This window comes from Parasteatoda tepidariorum, chromosome 12 (assembly GCF_982258835.1).
Source record: "Parasteatoda tepidariorum strain Cologne lab strain chromosome 12, Ptep-v5.0, whole genome shotgun sequence".
NCBI lineage: Eukaryota > Metazoa > Arthropoda > Arachnida > Araneae > Theridiidae > Parasteatoda > Parasteatoda tepidariorum.
Window position 1 is genome coordinate 22,924,719 of NC_141766.1, and position 21,990 is coordinate 22,946,708.

The 21,990-nt window shown below is 30.5% G+C and overlaps 1 protein-coding gene across 3 annotated transcripts in view; it reads right to left on the reverse strand.

The window, feature by feature from the left end:
* Nucleotides 1–4,354: 4,354 nt before the first annotated feature.
* The window catches only part of LOC107442621 (gamma-aminobutyric acid receptor subunit alpha-6), a 66,533-nt gene continuing 48,897 nt past the window's right edge, over nt 4,355–21,990 (reverse strand). For 2 of the 3 annotated variants that reach the window (XM_043041827.3, XM_016056233.4), the window contains exons 4-10: nt 16,150–16,370; nt 15,991–16,073; nt 13,084–13,212; nt 12,840–13,001; nt 9,558–9,784; nt 6,156–6,263; nt 4,355–4,830 (exon numbers count right to left, since the gene is read on the reverse strand). In XM_043041827.3, the coding sequence (XP_042897761.1) occupies nt 4,468–4,830; nt 6,156–6,263; nt 9,558–9,784; nt 12,840–13,001; nt 13,084–13,212; nt 15,991–16,073; nt 16,150–16,370 (1,293 nt within the window). In that variant the 3' untranslated portion in view covers nt 4,355–4,467. The remainder of the gene's footprint in view (nt 4,831–6,155; nt 6,264–9,557; nt 9,785–12,839; nt 13,002–13,083; nt 13,213–15,990; nt 16,074–16,149; nt 16,371–21,990) is intronic. The other variant, XM_043041826.3, reaches the window with a different exon arrangement.

Consider the following 21,990-nt stretch of genomic DNA (forward strand, 5'->3'; position numbering starts at 1 on the left):
AATTTTCAAAAAATACGTGCTACGTTTGCACGTTCTGCTAAAAATTAAAAAACTTATTTGCAACAAGATAAAATAAATATCCACAATTATAATAGCCTAAATAAATTATAATTAATTAGCACCTCACTATTTTACATTTACAATATTTTTACACAGTTCTCGTCAAAAATAATCGAAAGATGTGTGTCAACCTTTTAACCAATCACAGATCACAAAGTTGTTGGAGAGATGTTGAGACTGGCACGATTCACGCAATGCTAAAATACAGAGCGGTCAGTACAGAACTAATAAAAAATGAAAATGAGCAAAAGCACTATTTCGCGGGAAAAGTTTTGACAAGGCGAAAAACTACCTCATCCTATCTATAGGTAACTTTTTTTTTTCTTTTTGCTCAGCCTACTTATTTTTTTTAATTTTCATTCAATCGATTCCCTGCGTGCGCAACATGTGTATTGCAGTAGCATAGCAATTTCTGGCAAAGACTGGGCATAGCAGCAATAGCTGGGCTCTCGGGGCAAGCATACAAAGTGGGACCTCCTCAGTCTCAAAAAATCCATTGCTTTTAATATGTAATGAATTATAGTTTTAACTAGAAACTGGTAAAAAATATCATTTTAGTTTTGTATATTGTTGTTCTGTTCCACCTTTTTAAGTTTAAAAATTTGATGAAAAAAAATTTCGAATTAAATTTAGAAAAATGTAAGTAAGAATAAAAAATTAAAATATATTTAATTTTTATAACTTTTTTTTTAAATATTTGTATACTTTTAAAGCCCTAATACACGGGGAATGACCGGAGCAGTGCTCCCTGTACCCCAATGGTAGCTACACCTTTGGTCGTGTAATGTCATTCTGACGAAATTTATCATTGTAATTCTGTATCACCTGTTAAAAGAGCTGGTTTGATAAATGCTTGTATAATTTTATTCAATGTTCTTTGGGGAAAATTTTAAATCAATTGAAAAAATTCTTCGAAGATAGAGAAGCAGTGAAAAGGCAAAATGGACTCACCCTTCGAAACTTTATTCACAAATAGCACCAGAATAGACAATTTGTGATCGTTACGTATATGTGTTTTAAAGGGCACGTTAATTTTACTAGCGTATCAAAAAAGATAAAAAAGAAAAATACTGCAACACCTCTTACAAACATATAAATTTCAACGTGCGCTATTTCGGATACTTTTTTTAATGTTAAACTTGTATTATCTTCAAACGTGGATATTTTGAATGATTTAAACAACCGTTATTTCTTAATAGAATTATGATTCCAAGAAAATAAGTAAATAAATCAAAGAACAAATAAAGCATTCCCGCAACAGCCCGTTGTGAGACGGGGAGGTTAACGCTCCACAATGTCGTGACCAACGATATGACGACTACAGCAATTTGCATAAGCAGCAGTCTTATTTTCCCAGGCAACCTTGTCCGAGCGTACGGTCAAAGGTTGGGTGGGCTTCAAGGCGCCATTGAGGATCGAACCTCAGTCCTTAGACCACTGAGTCATATTGACTCGTTCCATGAAAAAACCCGGCTAAATTGTAGGATGACATGAACTCCAGAATAGTGAATCAATTGGAAGATACGTGGGAATCAAATAAAATAAAAGAGGAGCCAGAAAATAACGACTTACAGAGAGCCCATGGCAGAGCTCTGTACTTTTGGAAACATTTGGGGACCATTCTCACTGCCACTGATTTTTTATTACTTCAAAAAAATTGACGCATAGCATCATAAAAAAATTTAAGTCAAGAAATTTTGTTCTTGAGCAATTAAAAATGTTAAATTATTTCGGCTAAAAGCTAATTTTTATTATTTTAATGTCCAAAAACAAAAAAGCACCCTGTCAGTTTTTTATGCTAAAAATATAGTAGAATTATGAGGAAAAAAAATTTAAGATTTTAAAGTTGTGATTTACCTGAAAAAAAATTCTTGAAATTTGCAAAAATATTTCCCTAAAAAATTATTCTAATGAATGTTTTTAAATACTTAGATACATATCCAAGCTTTAAATAATTTATAAGCGTAGTTCTCACTCTTTTCTTTCTAATGATATTAAAAAAAGAAAAAATGTAGTTAGTTTAGGAATAAAAAAATTTGTACACCTTAAAAACACGTAAGTTATTCTTTCTAGTGACGCATTTAGTTAAATTAAGCCAAATTTCAAAATATCCCCCTCATCTTAGTTTTGTTCCATAAAATCTGAAAAAATTATTTTAGTTTTTTTTCAGCATTTTTTAGGGAAATATTTTCACTGAAAAATTTTACGAATATCTGCAACATGACTGCAATAGTAATTGGTTCATTTCACACGGAATAAGTCAATTATAATGTTATTAAGTTACAAAAAAATAATAATGTAATTCCTTATTATTAAATTATGTATTTATTTTACCATCAAAATAATTCCGGTAAAACAGTTTACAGCATTGATTTTTCAGTAAGCTTGTCTTTCGCCTAAGTCAGTGTTTCGTAAACTTTGCCCCAAAACTTCACTCACTTAATTCAAAACTAAGTCACTCTTGAATCGCAAAAATATATAATTTAGCTCATGATAAACAATTTAACGGCCACTGGCTTCCTTAAGCGGACAATCTACTCTGTCCTAAATGTCCGCTTTACGTTCGTTCACTTTATATTAATATTTGAATGCGAAGTTAACATTTAGTTTCTTTAAAAAAAAAATAATAACGTGGGAGGTAGTTAAAAGATATATCCACTTGGTGTGAACAAAAACACACTGCCCTTTTTTTCGTACTGGTGCTTTTTGTAAATCTAAACTCCCTTTTGTTATGCGTTAAAAGCCTGAAAAAAAACACCAATTTGAAAAAAAAGTGGCATGACATATTTGTTTTATACCAAATGGATATTTCTCTCTTTTACCTACCCTTTAAGATTTAAGAAAGCATTAGACTTTGACTTCAGCTCCAAAAATAAAGATTTGTATCGATAATTTATTATGATCGACAGAACAAACTTATTTCAACAAAATAAATCCCAATAATAAAACATTTGCGTTATAATTTTTTTTTTGTTAGAAGGAAACTTTTTTAAAAGGATGTTAGAACAAATGTGTTAAAAGCAGATTCCCCACCACTTTCATTTACAAAGGGACTTTTTTATCACTTCAAAATGGAGCGTGTTATGGGCAGAATTTTCCGATTGATTAAAATATTTTAAATTTTTTTCTCTTTTCTGATTATAAGTTCTATTTTCTGACGACCGAATAAAAATTCAGTGATAGATAGCTTCCGAATTACGTAAAATGAAAAACATTAAAAAAATGCATATTTTGAAAATTTAAGGTGATCTTATTTTTTGGCAACTTAAAGGCAATGTAAAATTTAAAGACAATTAATACTTTGCATATGTTATTAAATACTTTATAAATCTACTTTTATTTTATTACAGACATTTCATATCAGTTGATTAATTACGTAATACACAAAACGGTTTTTAAAAATTTGTGTGTGTCCAACATCATTACTTATCTCTTATAAATTGTTATATCAAATTAGCAGGAAAGCTGCCGGTAAGTTTAATTGTTTTAACAATGTATAATGCGCAAAAAAAAAAAAAAAAAAAGAAACAGACCACCCTAAATAACTTTTGATCTAAATGATCGCATTTTCACATTGACTTAATCTCACACTCACGAGGGTCTGATCTCAAACATGCTAACAAATTAGTCCAGACTATATTTAAGTTACGAAAGACACAAAACGTACTTTCTCTAAATAAATATGCATTTTTAAGGATAGTTTCAGATTTCAGATCCCGTAATCTGGAAAATATGGTCCCAATAGTTTGATCAGGAGAGGGGTCCAGTGTTTGACCTCTTTAATATTAATTTTACTTTTTGCATATTTAGCCATAACTCGATTTTTTTGAAAGCAATTTAAAACGTTTTTGCACTCAATTATAAAATTCATTTGTCCAAAGATAATTCTATGCAAAAAAATAAATTTTAGTAAGTATTTGTTGTTTTTTACCATTTATTTAACAGTTATAAAAAAATATTGAATTGTAGAGTATATTATTTGTTCATCTTTTCAAATATTGTAATTTTACATGGCAAACTGCAAAATTTGAGTGAAATTGAATGAATTAAATGTTAAAAATGCAACATTTTTAAGATCCGATCATTAGATCAAAAGTTATTCAGGATGGTTCATTTTATACACACTGTACGTAATTATTTTAAAACTTTAAGGTATTTGAAAATTTTCGATAACCTTACGAAAGTTTGAAATTTAATGACTATTTACGAAATAGATTTGAACATTTAGATTGAATTAGCACATTGCTTATGCTACATTTGTGTTTTAATGTTAAAATATGTCAACAAAAACAAATACAAAAATAACAATTTTTATTTTGTGTTTACAAAGATATTAAGTAAGCTATGGTAATGTCAACACATGAAAGTATATTTTTGATTTTCTAGTCATCAAGGCTTTCTAAATACTTATTTATTTGCATTTCCTTCAGTAGGAGCAGTTAATTCATCATCCAAGATATGAAGAAACAGAGTCCAATACAGTAAATTTAATATACCGAATGATACAGGAAATAATACACGAGCATAGCTATCAACTTTACTCGCAATGTGGCGATTTCTATATGGACTTTTTTCCAAAGATAGACCCCTTCCTAGAGGAAAGGGCCTTCGCCTTATCGAAAGCTTGGCTCCTTGCATAAGCTCTTCCAATTGTTTCTGTTGTTCCAGAAGTTGTTTGTCCCTTGAAAAAGAATTGGTGGTTTTTTCATCTGGCTCCTTAAATCTTACACTGCTGAATCCTGAACTAGGTTGAGATGTTGTTGGAGAGTCCTGAAAAGGTACAAAAACCTAGTATTAGTATTTTGAAAAGGTATAACACTCAAAGACCATATCTCCACGAAGAAAGTTTGCTGTAGAAGACAATAAATGGAAGTTATATTTCTTGACGTGTCAGCCAGGTGGCCGAGCGGTTATCGTGCCTGACTACGAAGCCAATGGTTGCAGGTTCGAATCCCGCTTTTAGCTTGGATGTTTCTCTTAGTGTATTGTCCTCTGTTGTGTGACCCACCCTATGAACGGACATCTGTGGCGTGGGTAATGCTGCTCGACTCCGTGATTTAGGCTCACAGGTGCTCTGAGGCCAACGTTAAAGAGCAACACTTTCAGCATCTTCCGTGGTAAGGAATGAGATTTCAGTGCCTGCCATTAAAAAAATATCTATATGTATTTCCTGGTCTTAGTCGGTTATACGATTGTTTTTCACAATGTTAAAATTTCTGTTTCAACGGATAGGCGTATAATAAATGTATGGATAATCCTTCTTTCAACTGAATGATAATTTAAGCATCCAGTTTTATTGTTTTCAGGACTACATCCTAAAAATAATAAATACAAACAAGAAAAAATAAAACTTTGGCAAGTATTTGCTCCCATGCAATTAAAGTATTTAAAAGTAATCTTTCGGGTTTTTTCGTCTTAGCGTTGATAAGAGCAACCACATCAGTGAAAAAGACATATTTTATAACTAAAAATTTATTAAAATTTTCGTGATAAATTGCTTTTTTTAAAGAATTTTTGACACGAGACGTTATTCTTACGTAACTTGTATCTGAAATTTTTATAATCTGGTCAGATAATAGGCCCTTTATATTATGTATTTGGTCTAATAAGGCATAAATGGGTTTCCCCATAAAAATATTTGTGCAAAAATTGGCGTAAGCTGTAAAAATGAATTTAATTCGCTTACATCATAAGGAATGCAGCTTACAACTAATAATTATTTGATTTTAAAATTAAACTCAACTTCTTAAATTATAACATCGTATTCTTATTTGCACAAACAAGAACGGTAAATTAATGAAATTATAATAATTTATTTTAAAAGATTTGAACTCATTTCCTTCTTGATGTTTTTTGTCGTAAAAAAGAGATCAAAAAGATTTTATTAAATTATAATTAGAAAAAAATTATGTATATTCTATGATACAACGCTTAGAAATCATTCATATATTTAAAATAATTTTCTGAACTGAAAAAAAATTTAATTAATTCTATATATAATAGAAATATGTAAAAGTGTAATTTAGAGAATAAATAACCTTCAAGTGTTTTAATCAAATCAGTTCAATAGATTAAAAAATTTTAAGAAAAATTACCGTAGACTCTGCAGTAGTTCCATCAGGGTTCTCCTTTTTCTTTTTTTCTCTGTCCATCTCAACGAGTGTCTTGAATTTTTTTTTGTATTCTCTCCTTTTCAAACTGTTCTAAAGTAAATATTTCATATATACTTTGACTAAAAATATTCCAGTTCTTTTGGGACATCTTGAGAAAGGAGATAGGACGTAGGATGAGATGGGATAGGAGATAGGACATCTTGAGAAGAAGAAAAGGACTTCATGCTGCAGATGTGGTTCGTATTATGGACTGCGAGGATTATTTGAGAAAATATTGTTTCCATATTGTTGAAATTAATTTAGGGATTTTTTAAATATTAAATTAGATAATTTTTTTTTGAAAGTAACATTAAGAATAGTTCAAAGAAGAACACCATAGTGAAATTTTCAAGAATCCCATTCAAATGGGCTAAGAAATAATTGCTTAATCTCATTTTAATGATTTGGCGACCAATTTGACAGACATGACGTTTCTCAGCTTTGGAAGCACCTTTTAGAATGAAGTAAAACTAAAAAAAAAAAAATTCTGCTATTTTAGTCATATTGGTGTTTTTGATACTAACACGTGCTTTTCTCCCTGATAGTTACAAATAACGTTTTCTCAAAACGTTTCATACTCACGAGTTTGATAACAGCTTCAATTTTCATCCGGCTCGTAGAAAACTGTGACGTCATTTAAACTCCTTATGGTTTCAGTTGCATGAATGAATTTTTTTTCGTTGCTCTGTTTATAATTTTTGATCAATTGTATACTAAATCAAAACAATTTTTCCTTTGCTACGCTATAATTTGGTTAACAATATTACTCGATTCAAAAATCTACATGCAACGGAATCCGCATAAATTAGATACCTACTGCTAAATTTTGAACTAAAACAGATTAAAATTGGAGCAATCCAGTCTGTGCTTAACACGTTCACGCCGGGTGTTGCCCCTGAAAGCGGGACGGAAAAGAGAAAATACTGGTAGAAGAACTATTTCAATATTAGATAATATTCGGGAGGAGTTAATCTATTCTCAACAATAACAATTCACTGTAAGGAAATTTATTACGGCGAAGAAGCAATTCAATATAAAAATTGCATCCGTTAAAAACAGTTGGTAGTTATGGATTTTTATTATACCCGGAAAAAAACTAAAAAATGAAATTTATTTGTTACTAGTTTTTACTCCGGTGCGCCGCCCGATGAGACAATCTAGCGTGACCCACCGGTGGGTCACCCCGGCGTGAACGTGTTAAGCGAAAAGGGCTTGCATTATCGTTTAGTTTCACAAAATTTCTGTTATTATAGGCGCCGCAATTATGTTCTTATATGAATTAGAAATAAAATAATATAGGAAAAAATTATTAAAATATGAAATGGTAACTAGAATATGAACTTCTTTTCTAATATAAGATGAATTTTTTTTTCCAAAAATAAAAAAATCGCAAATATTTTTTCAACATTTTAAATAAATATCTTTTCTTTTCTGTCTATGACTTTTAAATATTTTTAGCTATAGTAGTCACGTATATATTAATAGGAACAACACAGTAAAATTTTCAAAAAATGAAAAAAAAATTATTGAATTTTTTGATAGTTTATCCTTTTAAGATTATTTTACCAAAATATTGAATCACTTTTCGCAAAAATTTGAAAGTTATAGCATAATATGTCAAGCACGTTGCGCGATGCCGGACGCGCTGCATGAACAAGTGAACTTGTGCGCTCAGTTGATTAATGTATTTCACTCCCATTAAAACATTTTAACGAAACTCTATGAATTTATTTTTATTCAAATAAATTGTTTAACACGTTCACGCCGGGGTGACCCATCGGTGGGTCACGCTAGATTGTCTCATCTTGGCAGCGCACCGGAGTAAAAACTGGTAACAATAAATTTCATTTTTTAGTTTTTTTCCGGGAATAATAAAAATCCATAACTACCAATGTTTTTAACGGATGCAATTTTTATACTGAATTGCTTCTTCGCCGTGATAAATTTCCTTACAGTGAATTGTTATTGTGGAGAATAGATTAACTCCTCCCGAATATTATCTAATATTGAAATAGTTCTTCTACCAGTATTTTCTCTTTTCCCGTACCAGTATTTTCACTTTTCCCGGCGTGAACGTGTTAACCCTTTCGCGCCGACTGTCACAAATACGTGACAGAAAAAAACTGTATCAATCAGGGTAAAAAGATAAAACTGGTAATCAAAGTATTTCTTTAGCAGTTTATTTGTGGGCGGAGTTATAATTGTTTGATTTATTTAATTCACCATTATTATGTTCAAAATAAAACTATTTAGTTATACTTTGAATTAACATTGATTATTTATATGATTAAACTAACAATAATTAAAGTAAAAGCAAAGTAAGTCTGTACAATTAGCAACGACTACTTTTAAGTTACCGTTTTTTATTTAATTACAACTTGATTCAGATTTTGCACGAATGCTTTTCTGAATCACCCGTCCCCAAAGGGTTAAATTATGTAAGAAAAAGAGTTAATGGTACTTTCAATATAAATAGTTGAATTTGCAACTTATTTATTACAATAATTCTTAATGATGGCTGCAAAGACTTTTTGACAGTTTTTGAACAATTAAAAATAAATGTAGGGCCAGCAGCCAGAGAATATGTTCAAATTGCAACTGTTAATCTTAAGCCATGTATTTCAAATTTCGACAGAATGTTTACAATAAAAATAGTTTTCATTGCATCGAGGGATTTTTTGACTGATTTTGAATGCAAAATCCATGAAAATGAATTTAACTTATTTAGTGTCATTCTTGGAATTTTTTTCCAAGACACAGCCATTTTAGGAAAACAAAAAAGATTTTTTTCAAAACTCCTACGTGCAAGGAAAATTTCATACAGTTTTAAAAAAATCGAAACGGAATCAAATTTGCTTGATTTTTTAAACTTATGAGTGCAGCAATTTATGGATATTTTAAATAATAAGTTAATAAACATTGTATTATCTAAACATTATTTTTTTTTAATTTTTGTGTTTGTAACATGATAAAATGAAGATCAAAATGTGTACAAGAAGATAAAAAAAAAATGTTTTAAGTTTATCACAACATATTCATTAAAAATTTCTCCGTTTTCACACGTTTTAACTGTGTTGTTTCACATTAATTTCTCCAGAAGCAGATAAATCATCATCATTGACCTGAGTCCTGATATATCAGGGTGGTTATGTACCCTTAGTAAGAAAAATTATGCAAAACTTCTGTCATTTTATTTACTACGACATTAATAACAATAGTTATAAAAAGAGTTTCTTTAAGGAGTTTTTCACTGTGGTGTTCTCCATAAAACTTAGGAAAGTCCCTTTTGAAAGGGCCCAGAATATTAAAATGGCTTTATGGATTTAATATGAAATTATAAATTACCGTAGCTTCCTCCTTCTTCTTTTTTTCTCTGTCCAACTCTAGTTGTTTCTTGATTTGCTGTTTTTCATAATTATCAATATAGTTTACAAAGGCATATTCCACTAATGCAGCAAATACAAACGTAAAGCACATAATAACAAACCAATCGATTGCTGTTGCAGATCCAACTTTTTCTCTTGCTCGACCACCGAAACCCATAGTCACTATTGTTAGTACTGTTGTTGCACCTTGGGACACAAATGTATCAGTTAGTTTTATAAAGCTGTTAATCGTTTAAAAAACTTCATAAGTTGATTAAATAAACATAATATCTCCTTAACTGAGGTACAGACTATTAAGGCTAATAATCATGAAATCGCACCCTCCAACAGCTACGGAATTTTTGTAGTTTTAGAAAACATTTTTCCTAATTGTAGCAAAGGTATCACCCGAAAACAGCTTTTTTTTCTGCCGCATGATATATGTTAACAGATCTCAGATGCATTCGTATCACTGACTTCAAATCAGCTATCAGGTTCCTTTGGCAAGTTTGTATTCGGATTATTAATGTAGTCCAAACCAGGATTTTTTTAAAATTCCTTCGAGTGACTACAAGTGTCCTCACTTCTTTGGTACGTAAGACGTAGTCGGAGGAAGGTGATAATATATTTCAGTTCATGATGTAATAAGCTAAGGTTATTTTATTTTTTGTCTCAATTTTATATTCAATGGAGAAGACAAGTGTATACATACATAACCTGCACGTTCTTTATAAATTTGTACATTCAGTCAAAAAATGAACTAAAAATACATTTTTGAAAAAAAAAAATCAATAGCTTTGTATAAAATTAATTTAAGATTCGAAATCCCCCACTCAAGTTAGATAAGATCAACTATTTGCATATATGTAGCAAAAAATTTGTTCTCTAGTGTATTTTAATGAATTAAAATGTAAAGAATTTTGCTCATTTTTACTTCAATTCTTTGAAATTTTCCGGAAAATTTTGTTTTTGTATATAAAGTTATGGCATAACCTATAATTTTTTTAGTTAATTCTTGAATTTTTAAATTTATTTTACCTCTCGCTACATATGATAAAATTAAACCTAGATACAAATACATGATAACTCTATAGTGGTGTCGTTAAGATCTTGCAAAATAAAATGTAAAAATATTTCTGCTAACAATTGATTTTTCAAATTTCATTTCCCTGCCACTTGAGAAAATTATTCTTGGGATGAGCATGTGTATGCAACTTATAAATAATTTTAACTGATGTATGAAATATCAAGTAGACAAAAAATTGTCATGATCATTTGTTCTGATAGAAGTCCTGTGAAAATTTGGCTTTTTCTAAATATTTTTGCCTTCATCCACTACTAAAGGAAATATTTTTCAGAAACCTCAAATATTGAAGGGTACGCATGAAATAAACACATTTTGTCGTAGAACATCGAGTTAGACATGAAAAGCGCATTCGTTTGAGGGTGCTTTCTCGTATGATTGAATTTTTACGGTCATTTTTTCTCATTTCTAAGAGGTTTCTTAACACTTGATATAAAAGTTTTCAACAAATCAGTTCAAATTGGAGGTGTAGTAAATATACTACGCAAAGTTGTAGTAAGTATACCACACTGGTTCAAGTTACAGAGATGTCAACTGCTCCGGATTTGACAAAATATTTTAAAAAACAGTAGAGAGGTATAAACTAATATTAGTAGATTTTCCGGTTAATTTTTTCAACTTTTTTTAAAATCTCAGCATGGCTTAACTGTATTCAAGTGGCGTATCATAAAAGCATTTGAATTATTTATTTAGAAGAAGTGTTCAGTAGAAACCCTATAAATCGAATTTATTAAATCGTGAATCATACATAAAATAATGCCGCTCCAAAGTAGGTATCTGTATTCCGGAGTAAGTTGGCATTGCTATGATTATCAAACTAAAGATCCAATAAATGTATTCGCCGGAAAGAGAATTATTTTTTGCTACCAGCACACTGAAAGAAGGCGAGAGCAATAATTTCTAATTACAATTAATTGTTATTTTTGGTTTAATAAGTTTGATTTAGTAGAGTTTAATCCACTACTACTTCTAAACAATGCGTAGGCTTATATAATTCACCACTTTATAATACTTATTACATGCTTCACATTTTTAAAAGTAAACAAATATTGTCAACTATTTGCAAAATTTACTTAAAAATTATTTACCGTTTTTTAAATTATTTTGGCTTGTCCAGAGCTGATGGCATCTCTGTAATAACATAAATAATACCAAATAACGTTAACTTGCGAACTTGTTTGCTCCAATATTGCTTGATAGGTCAGCTCTGATAGTATAGGAGCCTTATTTAAGACCAAGCCTGCACGATAGTGCTGGTTATTTATGAACCCAATGTGTGCATAGTGGTAATGTACTCATTTAACAACAAGTTTAAATGAGTAAAAATTTTCTTCTCTAAAATATAAAATTTTAATATTAAGAATCGCCATTTGAAATGTAAAATTGGATCCTAAATTTAATAATGTAATTTAACGAGCATGGATTATCTTTAATTTCTTAAATTAATGTTCATAACAGGATGACAGTCCTAGCCTTTTTTACGTTTTGAACTATTTATACAAGAAAAAATAAGTATTTTCAATTCGTATCAGGTCATAAAATGTTAATCTATTGCTATTCAAGCCCTTTTACTGGTTAAAAAAACGGATGATGAAATATAAAGTATTTAATGACATAAGAATCAAAATCAGCTACACTACTCCAATGACAAACGGTACTAAGCGCAAAAGTTGGCCGTTTAATAGTCCTTCTCAATATTGCACGATGATTTTGTTTTTTTTTTACAATTTAAGGGGAAATCCCCTTACCTCTTCTTTGCAATAACTGATCGTGTTTCAGCACTTTTCACCTCTCTAGCACAAAAAAAGAAGAAAGATTATTATAATTATTTTTCCCCTTTTCCCCAGATCAAGTCAATGGCTATAAAATTATAGAAAATTGATAAAACTAGGAGGGGGCATTCTCAGAAAACGGTGGGTGAGGGATCATGTTCGGATTCAAGAGGTTATTTTATATAAAAATCAGTAAAGATGGTGACAGGACTCTTTCTCTTTTACCGTGAAGTGTAATTCAAATGCAATCTTTAAAACACACCTAATCATTAAATGGTTTTGCATTTAATTTCTGGCGCAATTTTTAAGTATAACAAAAAACTGTTTTTAATTCTTATTTCCAGATTAGAGAGAAAAATATACAACAAATAGCATAGAAATGGCTGCTGTAGGTATAATGACTTACCTACAGCTACTCTACCAGCAGCATCACTTCTATTAATCCAGAAAGATACCCACGAAGCTCCAACTATCATAGCGCACGGTGCGTAAATCTGTAAGATAAAATAACCTTTCCTCCTTGCTATTATAAAGTGAACAACTAATACAGTTCGCTGGTCCTCTCTATCTAAAAAATAACAAAAATGCATTTTCAGTGAATAAAATTTTTTTAGGTTTTAATTTTAACATGCGTACTTGCTACAGTTTACCTCCTACTCTTACAGTATTCGTTCGAGAAATTATTGAGATGTTAACAAATTCATATTGCGATAACACAACATCTTCAGAAAGGGAAACATTTTTCCAAATATACTTAACATCTTGAGATGGATAGGCATCTAAAACAGAGAAAAAAGAAATATTATATTGTTTAAAAAACTTTTCGTATGCTGATATCTGAAAAGAAGCAGAATTCAAATTATCTTGTTTTTTGTTCTCTTTTTTGAAATTATTGCTAAAGTTAATTTTTAATAATTTAAATCCGCTTGTTAGTTGTACGTTCATGAAGTCCACCAATTATCTGTCACCTAATAAATTCAAAAGCTTTAGCATTTAGAGAAGTCTCCATTTCTCCAAATTAAAAAGAAACTCATTGTTGTCAGTTGATGGAATTTGTTCGAAGTAGTGTCTTATATTATAGTATAATAATAAGTTGCATATATGTATACACACTCAGGGAAAAATCACTTGAATGCAAAATTTTTGGCAAAAATCTTTCATTTTTAAGAAGAACTAAAGAATTTGATGGTTTTCAATTTCAGTAAAAACCGTTTTTGTCCTTTTAAAATATCAAATCATTTAAAATTTTATTTACTTGTTTTATTAGCTTTTTCAATTTTATTCTATACCTAAAATTACATTATTCATATAACTTGCTCATTTTAATGAAGGCTTTTCGGGCAAGATGCTTATTGTTAGTTTTTATGTAACATAAAAACTAGCAATAAGTTATCAATAAGTCTCTATGTAACATAAACTTATTTATTGCATAACGTTTAAAATTCATAACATAACGTGGATCTTTTAATGTTTCGAGCTTTTTGTAAGCTGCAAGCAGCTTAATTGATAGAAAAAAATAGTAATCTAATTAAAATTTTTTTAATAAGAGGGAATTTGCTATTGAGAACCTTTTTTCAAATAAATTGTTTGGAATCAATTTCTAAGAAATCTACACATGTTATTGTGGTAATTAATAAAATAATTAAAAACTGTAATTAATATAATTCATTACTTTGTCAATAATATTTTAACTATCATGACATTAAACAGGGATCTAAGTTTAGGAGAAAAATATTTCCTGAGAAGAAACTATTCTGTATATTATTTCATAAATCTTAATATTTTCTGGAAAAAAGTAGACATTAAAAATGTTTAACTAACTGTGTTTTTATCCCATCAAATAAGCTACCATGGCTTAGTTTTGTTTTTTTTTTCTAAATCTTGCTATATTTTTGACAGCATGTCATCTTTTTTATGAAATTGTTGCTTTCAAAAAGAATTTACCCAACCAATAAAAAAAAGAAGAAAAAAATGAACAGAAAACATTTTCTCTGACAAATTATATAGTTCCATTGGAAAAATAGGCAACTGACCTTCTCAATGCACTTGCCGTTGTGGTTCGCTTGTTTGTTTCCGGGATATCGATAAATAGACGCCAGGTTTTCCAGTTTAAGGTCAAAGTTTTACTCATCATCTACACACAATTGTTTGCTTTTCATATAATTTGTAAATTTTAAGCCATATTCATAGTTGTATAACAAACTTGAAATAATATTTGATTTCCCTAAAATTAATAAAAGGCTAAAAACGGGAAACTTAGAGAGCACATATGCTTCATTTTTTCTGTGTTCACAATGTTTTTATTTTTTTGGAGGGAAACATTTCTCAGTTGTAGCAATGTTTCTGCTTTAACCCCTTGGGGACGGGTGATTCAGAAAAGCATTCGTACAAAATCAGAATCAACTTGTAATTAAATAAAAAACGGTAACTTAAATGTAGTCGTTGCTAATTTGGAAGACTTACTTTGCTTTTGCAATAATTATCGTTAGTTTCATCATATATATAATCAATGTTAATTCAAAGTATAACTAAATAGTTTTATTTTGAACTGAGTTATGGTGAATTAAATAAATCAAACAATTGTAACTCCGCCCACAAATAAACTGCTAAAGAAATAATTTGATTACCAGATTTATCTTTTTACCCTGATTGATACGGTTTTATGCTGGCTGATACGGTTTTATGCACGTATTTGTGACAGTCGGCGCGAAAGGGTTAATATTGATTTTTTTATTTATTATTTTTTTTGGGGGGGGGGTAGCAAATAGATTTTGGTGGGTCTTGACCAACACTGCAAATGAAGATTCAAGCATGCGTATAAAGGATTTAATGTTCGGTGAAAGCTTAAACGCCGAGTTTAACAACTATGACTGTGGCTATATAGAACAAACATGATAATCATTCAGTAACTTTCATTTTAATAATGCCTGAAGCTAATTTATAAAGAAAATAAATCGGATGTTCTATTCCAACCCATGAAAAATGAAACAATTTTGGTTTCCAAACATGTTTCGAAGCGTCTACTTATCTAAAATATTTAACGAGGATGATTCTACAAACTCCTGTATTTTAAACATAAAGTTTTGAAAAAATTTTCGTCAAAGCATATTTTTTAAAAGTAAATTAAAACTCAAAGGGAAAAATTAAACAAAATAATAATAAATAAGTAAACACGTTTTAAAAAGTGCATCTAGTAAGAAGAGCAAAACAAATTTTTTTATTTATTTATTTATTTTTGAAATTTCTGTGATCCATACAAAATTTTAAAAAGTGGTAGCAAAACTACTTCGATTCCGCTCTGTTTTTAATGGAAATTAGCCATTCGCGATTACCACAAACATAAATGATTCAGTGTAATCAGTACTACAATCCTTCGCCGTAATTTCTTTTTTTAAATTGAAGTTATAGCTATAGTGACATGCATGCTCCAACGTTTATGAAATCTTGTCTACCACTTTTTTTAAATTTTAATCTATAACAACTGTAGTAATTTTTTTTTTTTTGGAAAAGCTGCTCGCAACAAATGTGTTGAGATTCCAAAATCAAAGAACACTTACAACTTCCAATTTCCAGAGGACATGCTTGAGTGTCTAGAGGATATTTTCTCAGATGCATAGGACAGCTGGCCTTGACAGTTAACCTAAACGAAACTTTAAAAAGCTTGAGACAAGAATTAAAGAAGGATAATAATTTTATTCTAGAAGAATTTAATATACCTCATAGAATATAATAGCTGTCCGTCTGGACGCAGTCGTATGAATTTATTGGGAACTGTAACTTTATGAAGGTATGAGTTTTTACCATTGAAGAAAAATGTATCAGGTATCCAAACTTTTTGTAGAAATTTCCAATTTAAAGATAGTTCTTCTTGAGCTGCAGTAAACCGGAGTCTTGAATCATACCAAGTTTGTCGGAAATAACAGTCCATGGAGTAAACCTTAAAATTGTACATTGGGAATTTATTTTATTTTTACATTCATTCTTTACATAATAGTGGACATTATGAAAATCTATAATTGCATATGACAATACAACAACAAAAATTTGTTAGTAATTGTATAAAACTCTAAACTTAATCATTTTCACACATACAAATGCAGATTTGCGTGTTCATTACAAACACGGTTAATTAGCCTATGTCGAGGTGAATAAGTTAGGCAGGCCACACACTGAGGGAGCGAACAGCAAATAAAAGACATCCTAAATGCATACCTATATTTTTGAATCAACATGGGCAAGTCACCTCTGTGCATTCTAATGCAAAAGTATAGGAATTCTCCACATGTGCTCTTGCTTACCATCCGCTTTCTCATTGTGTAGCATACGAAAACAACAGAAATTCGTCAATAATTGTATAAAACTCTAAACTTATTCATTTTCACACTTACAAATGCAGGTTTGTGTGTTCATTACAAACACGGTTTATAAGCCTATGTCGAGGTGAACAAGTTAGGCAGGCCGCACACTGAGGGAGAGAACGGTAAATAAAAGGCATCCTAAATGCAACTTCCCATACTTTTGAATCAACACGCGCACATCACCTCTGCGCATCCTAATGCAAAAATATAGGAATTCTCCACCTGTGCTCTTGCTTACCACTCGCTTCCTCATTGTGTAGCGACATCTCAAAGATATATCCAGGGAAGGATTATAGCAGAATTCGAAAACGTTACCTCCATTCAACAAAGCGTTTAGCGGAACGACGATACCACTCGGTTCAAAGTATAGATCAATTGGCTCCCTGTTTTTTAATGCAGTAGTGATGTGAAAAATGCTTCGATGAATAAAGTAGTACTAGAATTCCATGTCATGTGTAACACGTGGGCAATCAGAAATTATAATTTGTCTTGTGGCTTAGGGTTTTATTTTATTTTTTAAGTAAATATTAATAAGGCTATTTTTATACATTCACTTTAGATACAAAACTATTTAAGCACAGGTATATTTTGAGAAAAATATTTTTTTGACTAAAATATTAATTAATTTGCATGCACCACTTGTGAGACTAACGGTGGTAGGTATGGTCCTAAATACATTTACAATAAAACCCTCAAACTACACTACATGCAAGCACTCATAACTACTATAAATAATTCGAATAAATATTTTAGGGAAACGTTGGCTACCAGTTTTAGAAGCAATTTATTGTGTAAATTTGAAATGTCAAAAGATAGTAGTTGATATAATTATACTCAAAACCGTTACTATGATGCAATGAGAAGTCACAAAAAGAAAAGTGATAGTAAATTTGAGAAAATATATAATTGATATTATTTACCCATTTAATTTTTAAAAGTTGTTTCAGAAGAATATTAAATATATATATATATATATATATATATATATACTGATTCTCTGAACCCCACAAAATGCCAATCAATGCCTGCAATATCATTTTCATGATTTGAACTGTTTTAAAACTAAAGTAAAATTATTAAAAGTAATTGTTTATCTGTAAATTATTTAGCTTTGATTTAACAATATTTTTTTTTATTTTGCTTCACTGTTTTTTTTCCCGTTCGCTGTGACATTTAAAACAAAGTATTTTCACATCGGTCAGCAATAGAGGCGTATTATTTCCTCTGCAGGGGAGGGGGTGAGTAAGGGATGAATTGGAAGAAGCCTTCAAAATGGAAAGGTTAAATCTCGCTTGAAATAGGCATTTTTGTTTTAGAATTCAGACGCGAAAGAATTATTTATTGTTTTTACAAAGTGGAAGTAAAGAAACAATTAAAGCTGAAAACATTTCAGAAAAATTTAGCTTCTTAAACATTTAAGAATTAAATAAGCGAACAAATAAGTCACATATGCATATTTTTTAATTATTAATATGTCGTGGTAGGTTGAAAGTTTTTTTTTTTTTTAAACTTCAAATTTAAGATTTGATACGTCAAAACGCTACAAGTAGGAAAATTACACAAATTCTAATGAAAATTATAGACAGGCTGGACTATAGCAACTGCGACCTTAGAACATTCTAAAAGAAACGACACTCACTCATACGTGGTAATTATCTTAGCGCCAACTCTAACTAATTCGTCTGAGAGAAATTAAATTATAAATATACAATTCAGACCAATAGCGGCTCTCTTTACATCCGACGCCTCATATTCAATCCCTCGGATCTCAAGTTGATAGAAAGGGGCTACAGCTCACCGAGGGGTGTGGGTTATGAAATCTATACAGACGGCAGTAGAAGACAAATAACAAATTCGGATACAGGGTTGACCGAGGATAGAGTGGGCTGTGGTTTCTTGGTGAAGCTTAATAACAACACCATTTATCAACACTGTGCTAGACTTAATAACGATGCAAGTGTATACCCCGCCGAACTCTCTGCCATCAAACTTGCAATCACATGGGCAAACGCTGAAAATATTAATGCATTTAATTTATTCTCTGATTCTAAATCCTCACTGCAGTCGCTAGAAAACCCAAATCCGAATGACCCACTTGTGGAAGAAATTAAGAACATGGTCAAATATAAAACATGCTGTCTCAACTGGGTAAAGGCACATTCTGGGGACATTGGCAACGAGGAAGCTGATGCACTTGCCAAACAAGGCACTCTTCTTGGCGGGGTTGATCACTATTATCCTCTTTCAAAACCACAAATCAATTACAGACTGAGGCAGGTAAGCAACGCAATTTGGCAGGACAGGTGGTCAACCACAACAAATGGGAGACATACCTATATCTTCTACCCAATGGTCAAGGAGAATAGACTCTCCAGCGATTTTTTTCTTAATCAATTTCTCACGGGCCACGGAGTTTTCGGCGAGCATCAAGCTAGGCTATTCCAAGCTACAGCCAGCTGTAAATACTGTGGAAAATATCAATCTCTTAAACACCTAATCGCCGAATGTGACAAATTCCGGACACTCCGAGGAAATCTCTTTCGTAATATGAACGACTTGACTCTTTGGTTCCGATCTAAAGCACAAAAATATGCTATCACTGAGAATATTAAACGTACCCTGGTAGATATAATGACACCAGACGATCTCTTGGACCCTCTTCATATGAATCAAATTTAGATCTTTGCACCTAATTAACATCTCTCGGGGTTGCATAGCGACCACCTGCCCTGCCACAAACAGCTAAATGCTCTTAATGCTTTCTTTTAATTCTACTCATTTCACTTCATTGCTATTTATTTGTTTTTAACTTTGGAACCCTTTTGGTTCAATGATATTTTATATTTTATATTCTGGAAGCCTGTTGGTTCAATTTCTATGTTTTAAATGTTTTATTACGTTTAAATTGCTTTTGCTTGTCTAATTTACCTTTTGATCCAATGTTTTTAATGTTTACAATCTTTCACTTACCTGTTTACCCTCTTGGATCCAATGTTATATACTGTATTCTTTTTCAGATTGTTGTTGTTAGTAATATTCAAAGATACTTAAGAAATCATGTAATGGTATATCAAATTCGTCTCTATTCAAATCTAAGGCATGCAAGTCATTGTCAACTAAAATTATAGGATGTCAACTAAAATTTAGGATAAGCATTAAATATTATTATATTTATTTATTATTCATTTATTTTGTTTTATTATTCATGTTTATCATTGTAAATTCTCATCTTCTTTTGTTTTCAAACTGGAAATTGTTTTGTATCCTTTTGTTGATCAATAAATTTCACCCCGGATGCCCCCGCTAGGGGGCGGGACGGGGCTGAGCTTTGAATATTACAATCATCAACATAAATAAAAGCTTTAACAAATTTCTTATCGCAGATCAACCTATAACATCAGCTTCAACAACTACAATATTGAAAGTTCTATCAAGCGTTTCCCCACGTTGACCATCAACCAGTATCCGAAACTCAAGTCACACATAGTTTAGAGCAAGCTACTCCGTTTCATTTTCATTATTATTATTATTTATTCAAGCAAAGTGCTTGAATCCTCTGACAGCAACCACATTGCCTGCTAGCCTCAACGAAACCAAACAAAATGACTAATACTACATGATGAATGGGATAGGGGCAGATTTCTGGCCCAGAAGCCCAAATTAAAAAGCAAGACAAAACAAGAAATTTTATAATATATTCTAGTACACATGGATTATCTTTAATAACTCAAATAAATGTTCATGACAGAAAAACTTTCCTAGCTCTTTTTTACGCTTTGAGCAATATTAAAGGTAATAAGAAAATATTTATTATATTAAGGAATTTAAATTGTGTTAATTAATATTTAAAGGTAATAAGAAAAAGTAAGTATCTTCAAATTGTATCACGTATTAAAGGGTTACATACTGTTTCACTAATACTTTCAAAATTGTTTAAAACTAAAACTTAGGAATCACGAATTTCTTTCTCGGATTCCAGCTATAACAGAGGAAGGAGTTTTATATTTTCGAGATCAGAAATGTGATTGTTGTTGTAATTGGGCTGTCATTGCTATATTTACCTTCTGTTCACCATAATTGTACTTTCACTTTAATATTGCGGGAAACTGGAACTTCCGGGTTGTAACTATGCAATTACGGAAATATTGCTTAGTTTTTTTTCCCGATACACGTAAATAACACAGATTCGCCTTACCGTTATCTTTCATTCATCACTTCATAAAAACTCCATATTTATAGATTTATAACAAACAAACATTTTAACAGGAAGACCACGGATGACTAAACATGCGAAAAGTGATTGAATTCATTTTTATTTATTTGTAGTCTGTATAATTAATCAATCGTATCTACAACATTGCCTTAAATTTTAAATTATTCATATTTAAAACAAAAACATTCTTTGCTTTCACTTTGAATAGTAAGCATATTTGCCAACTTTTAATCTCTTCCAATATAATTTTTCCCAGTAGCAATAAAATGGAATTAAAATTTCAATTTTAGACACACAAAAAAAAAAGTACGTTGTATTTGAAAACGCTTAAGCTGACATACATAGTACCTAGTAACACATATTAATGTATATATGCTTAACTTTTTTAAGAACAGTGGTGATCAAAATCATTTAAAAATTAAGTTTATAAAAGAAAAAATAGTATATATTTACTACCACTTTAAATATAAAAATAAAATTTTACTCCAGATGCGTAAAAATTGGCAGGTATGAGTAAGTTGGTCATTTTAATCTCATTGACTAATAATAATTGTAGTGGCTGATGAAATTCAAAACTTTATTAAAGTTTTGAATTTAGTGTCAAATTATTTTGAATTTAGTGTAGTTAGAATCTAAAGTGTGTTTTTTTACATAAAAAAATTGATTTTTTTTTCCGGTTTTTTTCAAAAAATCTGTGCGTTAACCCTTTCGCGCCGACTGTCACAAATACGTGACAGCAAAAAACCGTATCAATCAGGGTAAGAAAATAAAACTGGTAATCAAAGTATTTCCTTAGCAGTTTATTTGTAGGCGGAGTTATAATTTTTTGATTTATTTAATTCACCATTACTTTGTTCAAAATAAAACTATTTAGTTATACTTTGAATTAACATTGATTATATATATGATTAAACTAACAATAATTAAAATAAAAGCAAAGTAAGTCTGTCAAATTAGTAACGACTACATTTAAGTTACCGTTTTTT